This window comes from Papio anubis, chromosome 17, assembly GCF_008728515.1.
Source record: "Papio anubis isolate 15944 chromosome 17, Panubis1.0, whole genome shotgun sequence".
NCBI classification, from domain to species: domain Eukaryota; kingdom Metazoa; phylum Chordata; class Mammalia; order Primates; family Cercopithecidae; genus Papio; species Papio anubis.
In genome coordinates this window covers 21,952,725-21,972,574 of record NC_044992.1, presented here as the reverse complement: position 1 = coordinate 21,972,574, position 19,850 = coordinate 21,952,725, and the positions used below count along the sequence as shown (strand labels likewise).

The 19,850-nt window shown below is 53.2% G+C and overlaps 2 protein-coding genes across 9 annotated transcripts in view; both read left to right on the top strand.

Moving 5' to 3' along the window:
* Positions 1-12,108, top strand: part of SEZ6 (seizure related 6 homolog) — a 50,160-nt gene extending 38,052 nt beyond the window's left edge. For 2 of the 4 annotated variants that reach the window (XM_003912531.5, XM_009189987.4), the window contains 13 exons: positions 3,847-4,032; positions 6,029-6,197; positions 6,331-6,497; positions 7,108-7,302; positions 7,529-7,667; positions 7,780-7,976; positions 8,858-9,052; positions 9,461-9,652; positions 9,758-9,955; positions 10,253-10,291; positions 10,541-10,658; positions 10,747-10,849; positions 11,015-12,108. In XM_003912531.5, the coding sequence (XP_003912580.1) occupies positions 3,847-4,032; positions 6,029-6,197; positions 6,331-6,497; positions 7,108-7,302; positions 7,529-7,667; positions 7,780-7,976; positions 8,858-9,052; positions 9,461-9,652; positions 9,758-9,955; positions 10,253-10,291; positions 10,541-10,658; positions 10,747-10,849; positions 11,015-11,047 (1,931 nt within the window). In that variant the 3' untranslated portion in view covers positions 11,048-12,108. Of the gene's footprint in view, positions 1-3,846; positions 4,033-6,028; positions 6,198-6,330; positions 6,498-7,107; positions 7,303-7,528; positions 7,668-7,779; positions 7,977-8,857; positions 9,053-9,460; positions 9,653-9,757; positions 9,956-10,252; positions 10,292-10,540; positions 10,659-10,746; positions 10,850-10,961 lie in introns of all 4 variants that reach the window. The other 2 variants (XM_003912532.5, XM_009189986.2) reach the window with 2 other exon arrangements.
* A 3,713-nt stretch (positions 12,109-15,821) lies between these two features.
* Positions 15,822-19,850, top strand: part of PHF12 (PHD finger protein 12) — a 47,995-nt gene continuing 43,966 nt past the window's right edge. The window contains exons 1-2 of one of the 5 annotated variants that reach the window (XM_003912530.5): positions 15,822-16,454; positions 17,103-17,284. In XM_003912530.5, the coding sequence (XP_003912579.1) occupies positions 16,389-16,454; positions 17,103-17,284 (248 nt within the window). In that variant the 5' untranslated portion in view covers positions 15,822-16,388. Of the gene's footprint in view, positions 16,455-16,478; positions 17,285-19,850 lie in introns of those variants that run through there. The other 4 variants (XR_004179379.1, XR_004179378.1, XM_021928874.2 and 1 more) reach the window with 4 other exon arrangements.

Sequence of the window (19,850 nt, the reverse complement as noted above, 5' to 3'; positions counted from 1 at the left end):
TCGCAGGACCAAGTTCCAACTCCCTTCCTACAGCCTCAGGCAGGGTGGGGAGGCAGACGGCCCTGACAGACATTCCCCTCCTCCATCCCCAGCATTCCTGGCACTGGACTTGGCTCCAGAAACAGACTCCAGTGAGAAAATAACTCAACAGATTGCAGTGGTGCAGGCTCCCCGGGAACGGTTGTCATGGCAACAGGAGGAAGCTCATCCTGGGAAGTGGTACTTTAACTACTATGGAGTCTGGGGTCTTCATTGTCTGCCCCCAGCCTCCTACCCTCACCCTATTCCAGGCCAGTTTCCTCATCTGTGAAATGAGGGCCCTCCCTTACTAGAGTTGTGATAAGAACTCAAAGGGGAAGATGTAGGGGGAAATGCTGGGCCTGAATCTGGCCTGGTCTAGACCCCACTAGGCGTCAGTTAACCTCTTAACCTCCGCCACTCTGGGCGTGGTGCCCCCCACCCCTTTCCCCATCCCATCCTGGCCTGGGATCTCTCCCCAGGTCACTGTGAGTGGCTGCCCTGGACAACAACCCAGAGCAGGCTTGTCTGTTACTCTCAGATTTCTCTGACTCCTGAACCCAAGTTTCTACTTCAAATGGGGATGCAGGTGGGGTGGTGGTGGAAAGCAAGAAGGCTCCAGAGCCCAGGAGCTTCAAGTTCCTGGTCTAGCGCTTCCTTGCTATGTGATGAGGGCACAGGGTCTCTCTGAACCTGTTCTCCTCATCTGAAAATGGGCTAATAGCCCCTACCTTGCCTGCCTTCCTCCCAAGCATATTGTAGACATCAAGAAAGAAGAGTGTGGAGGCATTTTAGAATCTGGAAGGTACATGCAGATGTGAGGTGCTATTATTAATCAAGATTACACACAATAACAGCAGGCTGATGTCTTAGGCATTTGTTCAGGAACTGCACATATGTCTTCTCACTTAACCTCCACAACCTTGGATGTAATACTGAAAATGGGTTGATAAATGAGGCAACTGAGGCAGAGAGAATTTAGGTAACTTGTCCGCGGTGGCACAGCACGTAGGGAAGAAGCCTGCATTCAAACCCAGGCAGTCTGACCCACAGTCCACCTGCTGAGCACTGCCCTGTACTGCCTGCCAAGCACAACTAGCCACTTACTGACCATTCTTTCCAGAGCCCCGTGAGAGACAGAAGAGGACGAATTCTCCTCCCACTTTCACAGATATAGTAACAGGACAGGTGAAAGTCATAAAACTCAAATTTATGGACCCTGGTCTGCACAGAGACAGCTCCTTTTTCTTTTTCTTTTTAATGGGGGGAGGAAAGAGGGCCCATTTTTCTATTCACACAAAGGCACCCAGGAACAGAGACCTTGCATGGACCTCTCCTCCCATTTACCTGATACTATCAGTGGGGCTGCCCCCTACCCCAAGACCCAAGTTCTTCAGTCTAGACAATCCTCACTTTTCTGACCACCCCAAGGGTTATCAGGCTCTGTAGCACAAGCCTCTTGCCTCTCCTTGACCCCTCCAGGCCTCTGCTCTCACCTCTCAGACGCAAGCCAGGATCTTCACTTTTTTTTGAGAAAGAGTCTCGCTCTGTCACCCAGGCTGGAGTGCAGTAGCACAATCTCCACTCACTGCAACCTCTGCCTCCTGGGTTCAAGCAATTCTCCTGCCTCAGCCTCCCAAGTAACTGGGACTACAGGCAGGTGCCACCACGCCCAGATCAATTTTTTTTGTATTTTCAGTAGAGATGGGGTTTTACCATGTTGGCCAGGCTGGTCTTGAACTCCTGACTTTGTGATCTACACACCTCAGCCTCCCAAAGTGTTGGGATTACAGGCGTGAGCCACTGCGCTTGGCCGGATCTTCACTTTTATTTTATTTTATTTTATTTATTTTTTGAGACATGGAGTCTCACTCTGTCGCCCAGGCTGGAGTACAGTGGCACGATATCGACTCACTGCAACCTCCGCCTCCCAGGTGCAAGCGATTCTCCTGCCTCAGCCTCCCGAGGCGTCTGCCACCGTGCCCAACTAATATTTTTGGGTTTTTTTTAGTAGAGATGGGGTTTTGCCATGTTGGCCACGCTGGTCTTGAACTCCTGACCTCGGGCCATCCGTCCGCCTCAGCCTCCCAAAGTGCTGGGATTACAGGAGTGAGCCACTGCATGCGGTTGAGCCTTTTAGCTACCACCCCAGCTTGACCCCAGGATCTGGATATGCCAGGTAGTTTTGTAGGATTTGCTGCCACCATTTGGTCAAATTTGGTATGACAATTCCAAAGCGCCCAGGTTTCCCAGGGCAACTTGTTCTTCCTGCAACTTCCATGAAGGCAGTGCACTGCCTCCCTGCCGTCGTCCCCATCTTTTTCTTGTTTGATGTTGTTTTTTTGAAACAGGGATGCACTCTGTCACCTAGGCTGGAGCTCAGTGGTGCAATCATAGTTCACTGTAGCCTTAAACTCCTAGGCTCAAGCGATCCCACTTCAGCCTCCTGAGTAGCTAAGACTACAGGTACACATCACCATGCCTGGCTATTTTTTAAAAAATTTTTATAGAGATGGGGATACCTCACTATATTGCCCAGGCTGGTCTCAAACTCCTAGCCTTAAGCAACCCTCCCACCTTGCCCCAGCCTACCACCATTCTGGATTTTGTTTGTAAGTTTGTTTTTTTGAGACGAAGTCTCGCCCTTGTCCCCCAGGCTGGAGCGCAATGGCACGACCACGGCTCACTGCAACCTCTGCCTGCAGGGTTCAAGCGATTCTCCTGCCTCAGCCTTCCGTGTAGCTGGGATTACAGACACCTGCCATCATGCCCGGCTAATTTTTGTATTTTTAGTACAGATGGGATTTCTTCATGTTGGCCAGGCTGGTCTCGAACTCCTGACCTCAGGTGATTCGCCCGCCTCGGCCTCCCAAAGTGCTGGGATTACAGGCTTGAGCCACCGCTCCCGGCTGTTTGTTGTTTTGAGATGGAGTTTTGCTCTCGTTGCCCAGGCTGGAATGTAATGGCATAATCTCGGCTCACCACAACCTCCACTTCCGGGTTCAAGCGATTCTCCTGCCTCAGCCTTCCAAGTAGCTGGGATTACAGGCATGTGCCAGCATGTCCTGCTAATTTTGCATTTTCAGTAGAGATGGGGTTTATCCATGTTGGTCAGGCTGGTCTCGAACTCCCGTCCTCAGGTGATTCACCTGCCTCAGCCTCCCAAAGTATTGAGATTACAGGCATGAGACACCGACCCGGCCGCCATTCTGTTTTAAAAGAAGTCCACAGCCATTGGCATCAAGCTTTTTAGCATTTCTCAGTGAATACTGGGAAAGCCTTTACCGTCTGACTTCAGTCTTTGCTGCTGCAATTCATATTTATTCCCTAAAGGAAAAACAGTATCAACACTTTACATCAGTATAGGTTTTTCACTATTTCGAGTGCTTTCATGTCTAGAGTCATTCAATAAGCATATATTGAAGATATATTATCAGCTGGGTACCAGGGATACCAAGCTAGATAAAATACTATCCCATTTATTTTCACAGTAACCCTGTGGGTGGGCTGGGATTTTAAACCTCATTTAACAAATGAGGAAACACACACAAAAAGATTAAATAACCTGCCTAAAGTGTCACAAAGTTTGAGCCAGAACCCAACCCTTCTAATTTCCAGCTCTGTGTCTGCTCCACTAACCAGCCCAGGCTGCCAGAAATATCATTGACACCTTCTAGGGAGGAGATTGGAGTCGTTTTGGAACTCCTAGTGCTTCCTCTGGCCCCAAATGACACCTCCAGGCAGACTGAGGCAGACCTTCCCCCACCAATGGCTTAGCTCCCGCCCCCACCCTGCACATGTACAGTGTCGCCCGTTCTCTGTTTGCAGCCTATCTCCTGAGCTGCCACTTTCCCCATCGTCCAGCTTATGGAGATGTGACTGTCACCAGCCTCCACCCAGGGGGTAGTGCCCGCTTCCATTGTGCCACTGGCTACCAGCTGAAGGGCGCCAGGCGTCTCACCTGTCTCAATGCCACCCAGCCCTTCTGGGATTCAAAGGAGCCCGTCTGCATCGGTGAGTGTCCCCAGGCGAAAGGGCTCAGTGCCGAGCAGAGAAGTGAGGTGGGGGCTCCCCCCTGCTCTCTATTGCTGTCTGCCACTTTAATTTGCTCTTCATAAGGAAGCCAGAAAATGGCCGCGCACCTCAGTGGCATTCATCCAACCTGCACTTACTGAGCATCTACTAGATGAAAGCACCATAGGTATACAGAGCTGAATTAAACAGGGACTGTGCCCTCAAAGAACCCACATTTCCAGGAAAGGGGGAAAGGAGAAAGCAGAAAGGTCACCAATTTCCAGGGCAAGAAGTAAAAAGCACCAATGAAAAGACATAAAGTGACCTGGGAGGCAAGGGCACAATCATTCTTAGCTGGACATTTAGAAGGCTTCCTAGGGGAGGTGGCACTGCAGGTTTGACATTTAGATGGAGGGAACAACGTGGGCAGGGACATAGAGGCAGGAAGGTGAGGGTGTTTAGGGACACAGAAGACAGCCAGGTTTGGCTGAAGTCTGAGACAATGTGGCAAGGGCAATGGGAGGGCCTTGAGTGTCGGGGCAAGATACAGGCTGAGGAGCTGTTGAAGCTTATGAGAGAAGGGAGGGGCTTAGAATGCCTCAGGAGATGGCTGGGAGGCCAGCCAGGCAAGACAGTTTGAACTTACATTGTGAGTTGGGGAAAGAAGAGGAGGGAAGTTCCAGAAACTGATGGGAACTGGGGAAAGCGAAGGGAACTCCCGGGTCTGGTCCTGAGTGATCAGGTCTGGGATTGCCACCAATGAAAGGGGGCTTGTTGGAGAAAGGAAGACGCAGTATTTCATTTGCAGTATGAAAGGCAACTTGGGCTTTTCTTTTTAGTGGGTATGGGCTTAGGCTTTTGATTTTTTTTTTTTTTTTTTTTTTTTAGATGGAGTCTCCCTTTGTCACCCAGGCTGGAGTGCAGTGGCACGATCTCCGCTCACTGCAACCTCTGCCTCCCGGGTTCAAGTGATTCTCCTGTCTCACTCTCCAGAGTAGCTGGGGTTACAAGTGTATGCCACCACACCCAGCTAATTTTTTTGTATTTTTAGTAGAGATGGGGTTTCACCATGTTGGCCAGTCTGATCTCAAACTCTTGACCTCAGGTGATCCACTTGCCTCAGCTTCCCAAAGAGCTGGGATTACAGGCTTGAGCCACCGTTGAATCCAGCGATGAATCTTATTTCATTCTATAAATTCTTCCTGGGTGCCAGGCACAACCAGAGATGAATAACACAGACGCATTCTCAGCCCTCAAGGATCTAGCGGGGAGGCCAGCAAGCAGCTCAGTGCAGAGGATGCTACAATAGGAGTAAAGGCAGAGTGGTGGAGGGGCCTGAGAGACAGAAAGCTACTCCAAGATGAGGGAGGAGACAAGCAAGGCTTCCCAAGGAGACAGGATGAAAGGATTTCAGAAATATTAGTTTGGGAAAGTGGGGTGGATTCCTGGAACAGTATATGCAGAGGTGTGGAGGCATGAAATAGCATGAGATAGTGAGGACACAGTGAAGTGTGCCTGAAGGAGAGGGTATGCGGGGAGAGGGGACTGAAGCAGAGTCTAGAGAGAGTTGGATTCATAAAGGGCTTGAATGCTATTTTCAGCTTTAACTCCAAGAAGGTTGAAGCCCACAGTAAGGGCTTTAATAAAGTCCACCTGGGGAAGAGTCAGCCTTCTAGAGAAGTCAGCAGAGAGGGAAAGTGACTTACCTGGGCACACAAGCAGGCAGTGACACATCTACCCACAGTCAAGAGAGATGCCCTGGTGAGCCCCAAGGGTGTGAGAGGTTAGGCGGCAGGATTCTGGAGCTCAAGATGCCTGGAGATGCAAGTTCACAGGGCTAAAAGGTTACCTTCAGGACCATGAGAGCAAAGATGGCAGGGAGGCAAGGTCCCCGCTGCTCCAAGCAGAGGAAGCAGAGCTGGGAAAGGGAGGAAGGCATGTTAGGCTGCCTGGGTTCAGGCAGGGGCCTAGGCTACCTCCTGTCCTGGTCTTACAGCTGCCTGCGGCGGAGTGATCCGCAACGCTACCACCGGCCGCATCGTCTCTCCAGGCTTCCCGGGCAACTACAGCAACAACCTCACCTGTCACTGGCTGCTTGAGGCTCCTGAGGGCCAGCGGCTACACTTGCACTTTGAGAAGGTTTCCCTGGCAGAGGATGATGACAGGTGAGGGGCTGTCCTAGTGGAATGGGAATGCCTGGCCTGGTAATACCCTACTGGAGGGACACTACCCAAGCCTGGGGCCACACCCCCTCTGGGTCAGCCACCAGCCTACATAGCTGCCACTCTCCTGGTTCAGGCTCATCATTCGCAATGGGGACAACGTGGAGGCCCCACCGGTGTATGATTCCTATGAGGTGGAATACCTGCCCATTGAGGGCCTGCTCAGCTCTGGCAAACACTTCTTTGTCGAGCTCAGTACTGACAGCAGCGGGGCAGCTGCAGGCATGGCCCTGCGCTATGAGGGTGAGCCTGCTGGGGCCTCACTGGGGGTGGGGGGTCCAGGGGGATGGGCTTGGGCCTAGGGTCTTTCTCCCACACCCTACCCCTTTCTGCCTCCATGCTGTCACTCCTTCCAAGTCAGCCCCTGCTCACTCGGTACTTAGGCCCCCTTTCCCTGCCCCTCTCTTTGGGTCCAGGATCCCTACCCCAGCTTTGCAGGAAACCTCTGCCTGGACCCAGTCCCTGTGGTCCAAGGGAATAAATTCTCCAGATTCTGAAAAGCAAAAAAGGCCTCAACCCTTAAGAAAGAATTGCTGTAGGAGACATTCTAGAACCATTTATGCATGTATGCATTGATTAATTCATTCAAAAAACATGTACGGAGTACCTTCTGTGTACTAAGCACAAAACCAGGCACTGGGAACAGCATGGTGATCAAGATGGCCTCCTGAGCATAATAGGGATGGATGCTCTTGGCTGTTCCTCCTCCATCACCTTTCTGCTCCAACCCCAGGACATATATTTGTCATTCGTACCCAGGAAAAGAGGCTCTGGGGAGGGAAGTAGGGGGATTCTTGCCCACTGTGTTTAATACCAGTCAAGGCTGAGCTAGGCTGGGCCCTGTGGTTTACAGCCTTCCAGCAGGGCCATTGCTATGAGCCCTTTGTCAAATACGGCAACTTCAGCAGCAGCGCACCCACCTACCCTGTGGGTACGACTGTGGAGTTCAGCTGCGACCCTGGCTACACCCTGGAGCAGGGCTCCATCATCATCGAGTGTGTTGACCCCCACGACCCCCAGTGGAATGAGACAGAGCCAGCCTGCCGAGGTCAGTAGGCACTAGTGGATGGGCCTGCTGGGCAAAAAGCAGGGTGGGTACCAGGGGAATAGCCACAGAGCCTGGGGCCACAGAGGCCCTGTGATATGCGTGGTTCAGGCTTCCTCCAAGGAGGAGGTGGGGGGTCCCAGCAACTGGTGGGCACTCCTGTGGGCAGATGGTAAACAACACCATGGTAAGCTGGAAAAGACCCTTCTGGACCTCCCTTGCCTTCCAGCCGTGTGCAGCGGGGAGATCACAGACTCAGCTGGTGTGGTGCTCTCTCCCAACTGGCCAGAGCCCTACGGTCGTGGACAGGATTGCATCTGGGGTGTGCATGTGGAAGAGGACAAGCGCATCATGCTGGACGTCCGAGTGTGAGTGCCTACCGGGTCAGGCTGAGCCAACTCCTGAGGTCTGGGGATATCCCTTGTCCAGCCCATCCTCGGGCCCCCGAGCCGGCTCTGCCCTGACGCTCCTCCTCCACAGGCTGCGCATAGGCCCTGGTGATGTACTTACCTTCTATGATGGGGATGACCTGACAGCCCGGGTCCTGGGCCAGTACTCAGGGCCCCATAGCCACTTCAAGCTCTTTACCTCCATGGCTGATGTCACCATTCAGTTCCAGTCGGACCCCGGGACCTCAGTGCTGGGCTACCAGCAGGGCTTCGTCATCCACTTCTTTGGTGAGCTTGTCCCTACCCTACTCAGAGTGCAGACAGCAAGCCATGGCAAGTCAAAGAGGCCAGGGCAGTGAGGTGCCTGAATGCTCTCTCAGACAAGAGGAAGCTGGAAAAGCACCAGGGATCACCCGGAGGAAGCTAGTCCTGTTCTCCATCTGCCCTGAGGGGGAGCCAGAATTCTGAAGTGGCAAGAGGGGTTTGGGGAGGCAGCAGAACAACTTTCTTTTTCTTCCTTTTTTTTGGTGGGGGGGACAGTGTCCCTCTGTCACCCAGGCCATGGTGCAATCTCTGCTGATTGCAACCCCCACCTCCTGGGCTCAAGTGATTCTCGTGCCTCATCCTCCTGAGTAGCTGGGATTACAGGTGCATGCCACCATGCCTGGCTAATTTTTGTATTTTTAATGGAGACGGGGTTTCGCCATGTTGGCCAGGCTGGTCTCAAACTCCTGGCCTCAAGTGATCTGCCCACCTCAGCCTCCCAAAGTGCTGAGATTACAGGTGTGAGCCACTGCACCTGGCCACAACAACTTTCAAACAAAAATGGGGGAACTAAGGAAAGGTGCTGGCTTCTTTCTGACAATCTTTCATAGAAGTGACAATTTCCCTCACCCTGCCTGGCCCCGTCTCTCAGGCCTAAGGAACTGGTCAAGGTGCTTTTGGAAGTAAGGCCAAAGCTTAAATGCTAACCCTGGAATCTAGGAGACAGAGCAATGTCAGAGGCAGTCAAGGAGGGGCCCTTGAGAAGAGAGGAATGGATAACTGAGCCCGCTCAGGACAGTCTAGGTCCAGGACAAACTAGAAGGAGCCAGAGTGCCCTGAAGATGAGGGGGACAGTCACTTTGGTGCTGGCCAAGGAGCTGCATCTTGTGCCTCTGTGCCCCTAGAGGTGCCCCGCAATGACACATGTCCGGAGCTGCCTGAGATTCCCAATGGCTGGAAGAGCCCATCGCAGCCTGAGCTAGTGCACGGCACTGTGGTCACTTATCAGTGCTACCCTGGCTACCAGGTGGTGGGATCCAGTGTCCTCATGTGCCAATGGGACCTGACTTGGAGTGAGGACCTGCCCTCATGCCAGAGGGGTGAGTATATCTGTTCCCCATGCTCCCCTTCCCAATGCAACCTCCACACCTCTCTCCTGGATTCTGAACCAGACTGTAGCTGTTATTAGCTAGTATCCTCAAAGTTCCTTCACCTCTTATAGCCTCAGTTTCCTCATCTGTGAAATGGGGATGATACCTTTTCATGGTGTTATCAGCCAAGTACTCTAAGTATTTCATTCCTGGTAGATGGCCAATCAGTGTTTATCAACCTAATAGATGGAAAGGGGACAAATGGCGGGGACACACCAGCACAATGGTAGGGACAGACACATAGGGGGTAGACCCATATGACATGAAGAAGTTAGCTGGCCTGGAACAAAGCCAGGGTGGACTGGCCTCTGCTTAGTTCTCCTTGGGCTACTTCTCCCCATCATCCCCTACCCATAGTGACTTCCTGCCATGACCCCGGAGATGTGGAGCACAGCCGACGCCTCATATCCAGCCCCAAGTTTCCTGTGGGGGCCACCGTGCAATATATCTGTGACCAGGGTTTTGTGCTGACGGGCACCTCCATCCTCACCTGCCATGATCGCCAGGCCGGCAGCCCCAAGTGGAGTGACCGGGCCCCTAAATGTCTCCGTAAGTGTCAGTTGAGTAGGAAGGAAAACCTCTAGTTGGAGATAAAAGATGCTGCCTTGGAGGCCAAGGGCATGACACCCTCACTGCGCTCTGCCTGCTTTGCAGTGGAACAGCTCAAGCCGTGCCATGGTCTCAGTGCCCCTGAGAATGGTGCCCGAAGTCCTGAGAAGCGGCTACATCCAGCAGGGGCCACCATCCACTTCTCTTGTGCCCCTGGCTATGTGCTGAAAGGCCAGGCCAGCATCAAGTGTGTGCCTGGGCACCCCTCGCATTGGAGTGACCCCCCACCCATCTGTAAGGCTGGTGAGTGCCCTGTCACTCCTCAAAACCCTCCCTGGCCCATAGAGCTGCTCTGGCAAAGATGTCCAATGTTGAGAACCAGAACCACCTGCCCATGCCAGCTTCATAGTAATAGAATAGACCCTTGGTCTCCCCAGTCTCTGCCAGATCCTTCTGATCTGGCATCACCAAGACAAATGCTGGAGTGGGCTCTCCTTGGACAAATCCTTCCTATGATCATCCCACTACCTCCGCTCCCTGCCTTAGTGGTTTGGGCCATTGGGCTCACCCACTGCCCTTGGCCCTCCCCTTTTGTTCCAGCCTCTCTGGATGGGTTCTACAACAGCCGCAGCCTGGATGGTGAGTCTCCACCCTTGAGGGCCACATAAGTGGTCTCCCTTGTCCTGGTTCTCACGGCTCCCAGGTCATGGGCTTCCCAAGGATGGAGGGCAGAGAAAGAGAGGGGTTTGGGCCTAGCAGGGTAAAAAGTTTCCCTGCACCCAGTCAGCTAGAGGGAGCTGGTAGCCAGATGCCCTTGGGCAGAGGTGAGAGAATATGGGATCCAAGTGACAGAGACCTCTGCTCCAGTCCCACCCTCTGTGTCTTCAGTTGCCAAGGCGCCTGCTGCCTCCAGCACCCTGGATGCTGCCCACATTGCAGCTGCCATCTTCTTGCCACTGGTGGCGATGGTGTTGTTGGTAGGAGGTGTATACTTCTACTTCTCCAGGTGAGTCTGGTTTCTCTTTCTGCTCTGCATACCTGCATACTTCACTCCTACCCAGTGCTCCTGACTCACAGGCTTCTCTGCCCTACAGGCTCCAGGGAAAAAGCTCCCTGCAGCTGCCCCGCACACGCCCCCGCCCCTACAACCGCATTACCGTAGAGTCAGCGTTTGACAATCCAACTTACGAGACTGGAGTAAGTAACCATGCCAACCTTGCCACCTTATCCAAGACCCAGTTCTTTGCTTCTTTGGGCAGATAACCCTGAGGGTCCTGCCAAGCCCTCTCACTTTTTTTCCTTTTCCTAGGGAAGGTGAATTATGGCCTGGCAAACCTAATACAAGTTTCCAACTCCCAGCAGTCTCTTTCCTTTGCAGGAGACGAGAGAATATGAAGTTTCCATCTAGGTGGGGGCAGCCTAGGGAAGCCAACTCAGACCTGCACCACAGTCCAGCAGCAAGGCTCCTTGTTTCCTGCTGTCCCTCCACCTCCTGTACATACCACCTGGGAGGAGATGCCACCAATCCCTCAAGAAGTTGTGCCCTTCCCTGCCTGCAATGCCCACCATGGCCTATTTTCTTGGTGTCATTGCCCACTAGGGGCCCTTCTTCGGGCCCATGTCAGGGGGCATCTACCTGTGGACAGAACACAGCTGGAGCACAAGCATCAACAGCCAGCATCCTGAGCCTCATCATGCCCTGGACCAGCCTGGAACACACAAGCAGAGCAGGAGTACCTTTCTCCATATGACCACCATCCCGCCCTGGCATAGCAACCTGCAGCAGGGTCAACTTGACCATGGTGGAAACTGCACCAGGGTGCTCCTCACAGGGCCATCACCAATGGCCAAAACTCCTCTCAATGGTGACCTCTGGGTAGTCCTGGCATGCCAACATCAGCCTCTTGGGAGGTCTCTAGTTCTCTAAAGTTCTGGACAGTTCCACCTCCTGCCCTGTCCCAGTGGAGGCAGTAATTCTAGGAGATCCTAAGGGGTTCAGGGGGACCCTACCCCCACCTCAGGTTGGGCTTCCCTGGGCACTCATGCTCCACACCAAAGCAGGACACCCCATTCTCCATGACCGCCCTATACCCTGAGGAGAGGGAGACTTTCCTCCAATGTTTATTTGGCTGTTACAAACATCTTCATCCCAATACTCCCTCCTCCAATTCCAGCCACTTGTCAGGCTCTCCTCTTGGCCACTGTGTTACGGGATAAGGGGAGGGGGTGGGCATATTCTGGAGAGGAGCAGAGGTCCAAGGACCCAGGAATTTGGCATGGAACAGGTGGTAGGAGAGCCCCAGAGAGACACCCAGGAGCTAGCTGAAAACCACTTTGTACATGTAATGTATTATATGGGGTCTGGGCTCCAGCCAGAGAACAATCTTTTATTTCTCTTGTTTCCTTACTAAAATGGTGTTTTTGGAAAAAAAAAAAAAAAAAAAAGCAATGGCCAGGTGAATGATGCTTTCTTGGAGGGACAGGAGGTGGGAGATAAATGGGATATGGACTTCAGGACCAGAAGGCATGCTAGACCCACCAACCAGTCATCTCAGATTTTTATTACTACTGTTTTTGAGATAGGGTCTCACTCTGTCATCCAGGGTGGAGTGCAGTGGCTCACAGTTCACTGCAGCCTTGACCTCCAAGGTTCAAGTGATCCACCTCAGCCTCCTGAATAGTTAAGACTACAGGTGCAGACCACCACACATGGCTAATTAAAAAAAAAAAAAAATTATTGTAGAGACAGGGTCTTACTATGTTGCCCAGGCTGGTCTCCAACTCCTGGGCTCAAGTGGTCCTCCCACCTCAGCCACCCAAAGTGCTCAGATTTTATTTTAAAACAAATTGTTACATGCAGTTGAACAGGGTCCCCTGTCGCAAAAGAGACAGTGCAACAGATGGCAGGCAAAATCAGAGGCCCCAATGGCTGGTGTTGCAGGGATGTGGGAGCCCAGGAACCCCACTGCACATCCACCCAATGCCTTATTTCCCCCTTCTTACCAGGTCCAGAACTATAGGCTGGCACACTCCCAAATCCCTTCTCAATGCCACTGATGCCCTTCTCAATGCTAACTAGGCTCAGGAAGCCTGATGCATCTCTCCTTCCCCTTATTTCTAAGTAAGCAAGGCTTGGGAAATTGGAATAGGAAACAGAGACTGATTCCCCAGAACATGAAGCCCTAATCTGGCTTGGCGTTAGAAAACAGATTGTCGGGAGCAGTGGTAATGCAGCTTAGGGGCTTGGCTCCTAAGTTAGGCAAAGGCCCTAACCATGGCCTCTGGAAAAAGGTGGCTGGGAGGATCTTCTTAAGTTTGCCCCTTCCCTATGGGCCCCAGTACCTACCAAGATGGAAAGTGCCCAGCGTCGCCCCCCAGTATGCACATTCCATGCTGAGAGGTGTGCCCTGCGTCGCTGCTCTCCAAGAGTAACAGCAAGAGGCAGGCAACAGGAAATTATGGGAGCTCGGAAACCAGTAGAGAAAAATTCACAAAAGAAATAATAGCAGCAACCAGCACCTTCTGCTTCTACAGTGTTCCAACAGGGAAGTCTTGACCACTCATGCTGCCTACCCCTGGCTTTAGCACAAGCTACCTTGAAGGATGAGAAGCTCTTGTCAACGCAGAGTGCAGTGCCTAGATTAGCCACAAGAGGTCACTTCCAAAGGCATCTGTATCCCACCTGCTCGCTCCTCAATCCCCCCTGAACTGTCAGGGCGGGAGCTCTCCAAGGTGGCACCATTCCTTGGCCCCACTGGCCTAACCTCATCCTCCAAGTTCCAAGAGGAAGGTGTGTGAAGTTTCCCTGGCTCTTGTCAACAGAGCCAAGTCTTATTTCCCTCATTAGCCCATAGTTCCTATTAGCAGCTGCAACTGATGGTGTTGATCAAAGCAAAGCCTTGTTCAGTGGATGGACACCAATGGCTTACTTATCTGTTCCATAATGCCTTCAGGCTGACACAGCAGCACAGCTGGGCCCTGAGCAGTAGGAAAAAAAGCCAAAGAGAGAGGGCACATGAGGTTCTAACCTCTGAGAGCCTGTGGCATAAAGTATAGCCGTAGAAGATAGAAAATCTTGCCTCTTTCATACAAACAATCTAGCTCAGCCCTCCCCTCTCTGAGGGCCACATCTCTGGTCCACAGCCACTGAAGTTTATTGTTGGCTCAGGCTGGTAGAAAGCAGAGAGCAGCCAATTCACATGACATTCTCCACCCCACCATCCACGACCTTACCATTCTTTCCAGGCACCAAGAGGGTCATCAGAAAAGCGAAAAGTCAGGAAAACAGAAACCTAAGACTCTGTACACTGACATCCCTACTCTACCTAACTCATCCTTCTTACTGTACCCAAAGAAAGCACAGCAATTCCTTACACATAGTCGACATGGTGTAATGGACAGTGTCTGGTTTGAGAATCAAGAAATCTAATTCTTAGGTCTGCCATAAATGCACTATGTGACCTAGGCAGATCACTGCTCCTCCCTGTGCATCTAGAAACGAGGGGATTAAATCAGATGGTCTCTAAATCCTTTCTAGCTTTACGACTCTGAGAATGCTAAGTGTCCCTTAACATTAAAAGTAGGCCGAGTAGGCCGGGCGCGGTGGCTCAAGCCTGTAATCCCAGCACTTTGGGAGGCCGAGACGGGTAGATCACGAGGTCAGGAGATCGAGACCATTCTGGCTAACACGGTGAAACCCCGTCTCTACTAAAAAATACAAAAACTAGCCGGGCGCAGGTGGCGGGCGCCTGTAGTCCCAGTTACTGGAGGCTGGAGGCAGGAGAATGGCGCGAACCCGGGAGGCTTGAGCTTGCAGTGAGCTGGAGATCCGCCACTGCACCCAGCCTGGTGACAGAGTGACTCCGTCTCAAAAAAAATAAATAAATAAATAATAAAATTTTAAAAGTACTGAGCACAGCTACGAAGCAACAACTCCATCCAACCTCCTATGCCGGGCACAACAACGATGCAGTTCGCTTCTCCACTGCTTCATCCACCCTCAGGCAGCAATAACTGCCTCCCATCTCTGGATTTGCGATACCAAGGGAGGGGAGCTGGCGCCCTGAAAGGGAGTGCATACGCCGAATCCCCGCCTGTGAACGTGAGTAAGGGCCTCAGACTACAAATCCTGGCATGCAGCACTGACGCTCTCCTCAAAAGTATCCCCTTCTGGGCTGGCAAATGACTCTTCCCCTGGGTCTATCCTACCATAGAGTGCATCGCACATGGAACTACAGCTCCCACAATCCATCAGGACCTTATCATGATTCTGCTCCCAGGGTACGCCGACCCTCCCCCGCCGCCTGCCCTTTAGATCCTTTGGCATTGCAAACTGGGAGTTGGAGTCCGGGGTACGCAGGTAGCTGGGCGTTGTCAGGATTACAAACTCTCCGCTTTAGGCTTCCTCTTGAAGAGCAGATCTCAGGGACAGTGGTGAAGAGAGGGTGGTAACGGGCAGGCGGAACTCTCCACAGTGCCACCACCACGCAAGGCAGGGATGCTCAGGATACAATTAACTGATAAAATTAACTGTCAGGACGGGAGAGAATTAGGAAACACAGTCATCCAACACGCCACCAAAAGCGTCATTTTCTGTCGCAAATGGCTTTTCTCTTTACCAATATGGTGGCCTGGTCCAGCCACACCTGATGCTAGAACCGAACAGTCCAGTACAACATCCCTAGGAACACTGCTGTCACCGACAGGCGACCAGCTCCATCCAACACCACACCTTGTTCCTTTCTGTTCATGCCTGAGGACTCCAAGGGCATGATAGCCCATATCCCATTACCAAAATGGCGAAAGTAGCAGCCTTCTTGTGAGGGCCTGCGGAAGACAATACGCCTGCGCGGGAGGCTTCAGTGTTACGGAGTGGGAGGGGAGCACTCCCAACACGCCTGCGCAGGACAGAGTCTTCTTAGTTTGCACACAAACACCAATGGATGAAGAGTCCCTAGCTTCCTGCGGCTGCGCCTTGACCCCTACAAGCTTTCCCAAGCGCCTGCGCGAGCCCTCAGGTCCCGCCCTTTTGTCTCAGTGCGCTGGCGCAGGGCAGAAAGGTGGGGCTTCGGTCCTCCAGACGAATGCCAGCGCGGCTGCGCGCTGGGGGGTACTCCCTCACCGCGGCTGCGCGGGAGCCAGGCCGCCGGCTGTCACTGCGGTTGCGCGCGGCGAGCGCCGATCCCGGGGCGCCTGCGCGGGTGGCTTTGCGGGCGCTCGCGGTAAGTTTGCGCCAAGTGCGCGGCAGCCGGGACGCAGACGGCGGCGGCGGCGAGAGGCGGAGCCCGGGGACCACCCCCCATCACCCTCCCCCCAGTCACCTCACGTACCACAACCTCACCTAACCTCTTAACCCCCCCCCCGTCCGATACCCCCAGCCCCGGGATGGCAGCGCCCGCCAGCCTTCCCGGCCGGACCGGCGGTCGCCAGTGCCGGCTTTAGCCTGTGGGACTAGGCCCTGCCGAGGCCTGACCCCTGGAGCCGGGACCCACTGTGCAGCCAGCAGCCGGGCCGGGACTGAGGGGCTGCTCCCCCCTCGCGGCCCGTCGGGAGGACGCTGTCGTCCCGGGGACTGGGGGCCGGGGGGTGGGGGGGAGCCAGGGCGAGGAAGTCGGGACCCGTGTTGGGAAAAAAGAAGCGGGGCCGGGGTCAGGAGCGCCCCCTACCCCCACCTCCCCCCTCCCCCCGGGGTTGGGGGGGGCCGGAGCAGAGAGCACCCAGCCCGGGAGGTGGATGAATGTGGGAGAAAATGGAGACCAAGACGATCGTGTACGACTTGGACACATCAGGGGGGCTGATGGAGGTAAGAGTGGCCCTCCTCATCCCCTTCCCCCAGCGCCGGGAGGGAACCTCCGCCCTCCGCCCCACAAAGCCGGTCCTAAACTCGAAGCGCCCAGAGGACCGAGGGAGGGGGATTCTTCCTCACTTAGCCTCTCCCTCCCCTCTTTGCAATTTAGGGGGCTGAGCTCAGCCTCCGAGGACGTTTGCAGCAGTTTCACCTACCCGCCGCCCTCGATTCGCTCTCCCCAGGCGCCAGCTCACTCCATCTCGTTGCACCGGCAGGCCTCCCCACCCCCTTCTTGTTGGCCCCTTTGTGCTTCCCCCAGCACGTCCGGGTACCGGGCTTCGGGCCTCTCCAGAGCCAGGCTTTGGAGTCCCCCACTGTCCATACAAGGAAGTGGCAAGAAGGGAACCGCGCACCCTCTTCCCATCCCCCTACCCTTGATCCTCCCCATTTGGAAGAAGCTGTTCTCGTTGTTGTGCTGCAGGAACGCGGTTAGGGTGGGCTCCCCCTGGTTCCGGGGGCTGAGAGGTTCTGGGAGCAGCCTGGATGGGAGGAAGAAGGACAAAAGGGGGGAGAGGGGTGGGTGACGGAGAAGCCGCGCCGGGGGGGCAACGGACCGCCCGGGAGCTCCGAGTGTGCACACACGCCGTTTGTATGTGTGTGCAGCAAATCCAAGCTCTGCTGGCCCCCCCCAAGACGGACGAGGCAGAAAAGCGGAGTCGGAAGCCTGAGAAGGAGCCCCGGAGAAGCGGCAGGGCCACCAACCACGACAGCTGCGATAGCTGCAAGGAAGGTGGAGATCTCCTGTGCTGCGACCACTGCCCGGCTGCCTTCCACCTCCAGTGCTGGTAAGGTCCGGGGACCCTTCTCTGCGCATTCCTTCACCTGGCCTGCCCCTGCCTGCCGAAATAACGGGCGCTTGCAGCCGCTAGCTGACTTTCTGCAGCTGCCCGGGCGAGCACCTCCCCGCCCCCAGGTGTCCGCCGGGTTCTGGCAGTTTAGGGGGGAGGAGCAGCGGTGGGTCCGGACCCCGAGGTGGGGGTTGGGAGGAGTGAAGAGAACCCCATATGGGATTGGAAGTCGCTGGGGAGCCGGGACAGAGCCGGCCGGGGACAGCCGGCAGTGGCGGGGGAGGAAGGGGAGGAGCTCCGGGCCCAGTGCCGCTTGCCTGCCCGCGCGCCCGCTGCCCTCGGGGCTCCTGCCCGGCCGGGCTCTCCTTGGGGTGGGTGCGTAGAGCCCTCGGCCACCTGAATTGCAGTGGTCCAGACCCCGGCAACCGGGCGCTTGTGGCTGTAGAAGAAATCATGGAGGGTGTCTCTCGAGTCCGCCTCTTCTTTGCCTCTCTGTTTACAATATGGCGACCTGCCTTTAAATTATATTTTTATTCTCAGCGCCATTTTGGCTGCATATATGATTTGCAAACGTCTCCCGGGGAACGGTGGGGACAGCCCCCGAGTCCTTTCTGCAGAAGCTCCTCAGGGGCCCAGGCTGGGATCTCGCCGCTTTGGTCCCCTTTCTCTACCTCCGCTTGCCCCCTGTTGCCTCTCAGAGCTGCCTTCCTTCCTCCTCCCTCTTCCCTCCTCCCTCCCGGCGCCACTGCCTCTTAGGAAATCGGGCCGGGTTAGACAATTAAAATTGCCCTTGGGCGCCGATTTCATTTCTCCGCTCCGGATCGGCGAGCCCTTCGCTGCAAAATTCTTTGCTGCCAGGGGGAGGATTGTGTGCGGTGGCATTGGAAAGGCATTTTTAAGGAACTGAGAGCTGGAAAGCCGTACGCTTTTTTCCCCCTTACTGGACGCGAGGGGAGGGGAGAAACCGAACCGAGAGGGAGGGACGTGGGTTGATCGCCCGCTGCGTGATCCTCCTCGGGGGCTCAGCCCAGAACAATCCGGCAAAGAAGAGTTTAAACTCCATCTTCTGCCGGCAGAAATCACCTCTGCCCTCCACAAAAATCCCACATCTGCGGCAGCAAACCCAGATTTCGTCTTGTTCTACTGGGTCTCGTTCTGTTGTTCTCTAACAGTTGACTGAGGCAGAGGTTTGAGAGAGGAGCCAGTCGGGAGAAAGGAAGAGGGGGCTGTTTCTGTGTTCCCACCAGTTTTTTGATGTTGCCTTTTTTAGCCCTCTGTTTTTGTTTTTGTTGTTTTTTTTTATGTGAAATTTCACCGAAGGTCTCTTAACAGTTCCATTCACGTTCCATCGCTCGGTTTGCGGAGTTGTGTCTACTATATATTTGTACTAATTGCAGGTTTGGGAACACTTACTAGACAGATGACTGATACTGAGCAAATTAAGTCTGTGGTCAGAAGTTATGTAGGAAGCTCCCATTACCATTCCCAAGATACTTTTGCCCAGGAGGGCACCCCATCCTAGCTTGTAAAATTGCAGGGACAAAAATGATTATCCTAGAGGAAGTTTTGCTGCTGACTTTAAAATTTTTATTATGAAGTGACTAAGGATCTGTGGTTTTTAGCCTTTACTTCCTACAAGGTGTAATCCACCTGGAGAAAATATCTCTGGTCACATTTCCTTTGCTGTTCTTAGGAGAAATTTGTGCCTGAATATACGTTGTGTTGCTTACCAGTTATTCCCAGTTGCTTACATTTTTTTTTTTAATGTGTTTGTTTGGTATGTATACCAGGACTGAGTTGTAGACTTCTTGATTTAAAACGTGGGCTTACATCCTACCCCTAGGATGAACTTGGTGTTAACCATGATGGTTGACATGCATGTTGAGTGAGAATTTGATAAGCTCATTTATTTGATAAAGCTGCAATTGTTTATTAGAAACTTCAGGCATGGGAAAAGTGTGCTGTCTGGTTTGCCTGCGATTGGGCTTTTAAACTCTAAAACCTAACCACTGAATTTTTTAATTAGGTGAGTCTAAAGTCTTATCAAGTTGTAACAATTAACAGTTTGCACTTTAGATGAAAGGAGAGAGAAGGAGGGACTCTTTAGCCGTTGGTGAGATTCAGACTTGCCTAGACTGTGCATTTCATTGAATTTTATTTTATTTTATTTTTTTGAGACATTGAATAGGAACTAGTAATCAGAGATTTGTGAATAGTAGTAAATGAAGTAGTGCTTGTTTAACATCTCCAATTCTCCCTTTGAAGATGTTGGTACTGAATGTACCATTGACTTATCTGAGTTGTTATCTAAATCACAAAGCATTGTAGATATTGGTGCAAAGGCAGGAAGTCTTTTAAGTAGGAATTCCCTAGAGGAATTTCATTTAGTGAGGCTTATCCCACTTTTCTGCGTCTGAAGCCACACTCTTTCCACCAAGAGTCAAGTATTTTACTTTTTTTTTTCTGAGGCAGGAGTCTTCACTTTGTCACCCAGGCTGGAGTACAGTGGTGCGATCTCGGCTCATTGCAACCTCCACCTCCCAGGTTCAACAGATTCTTCTGC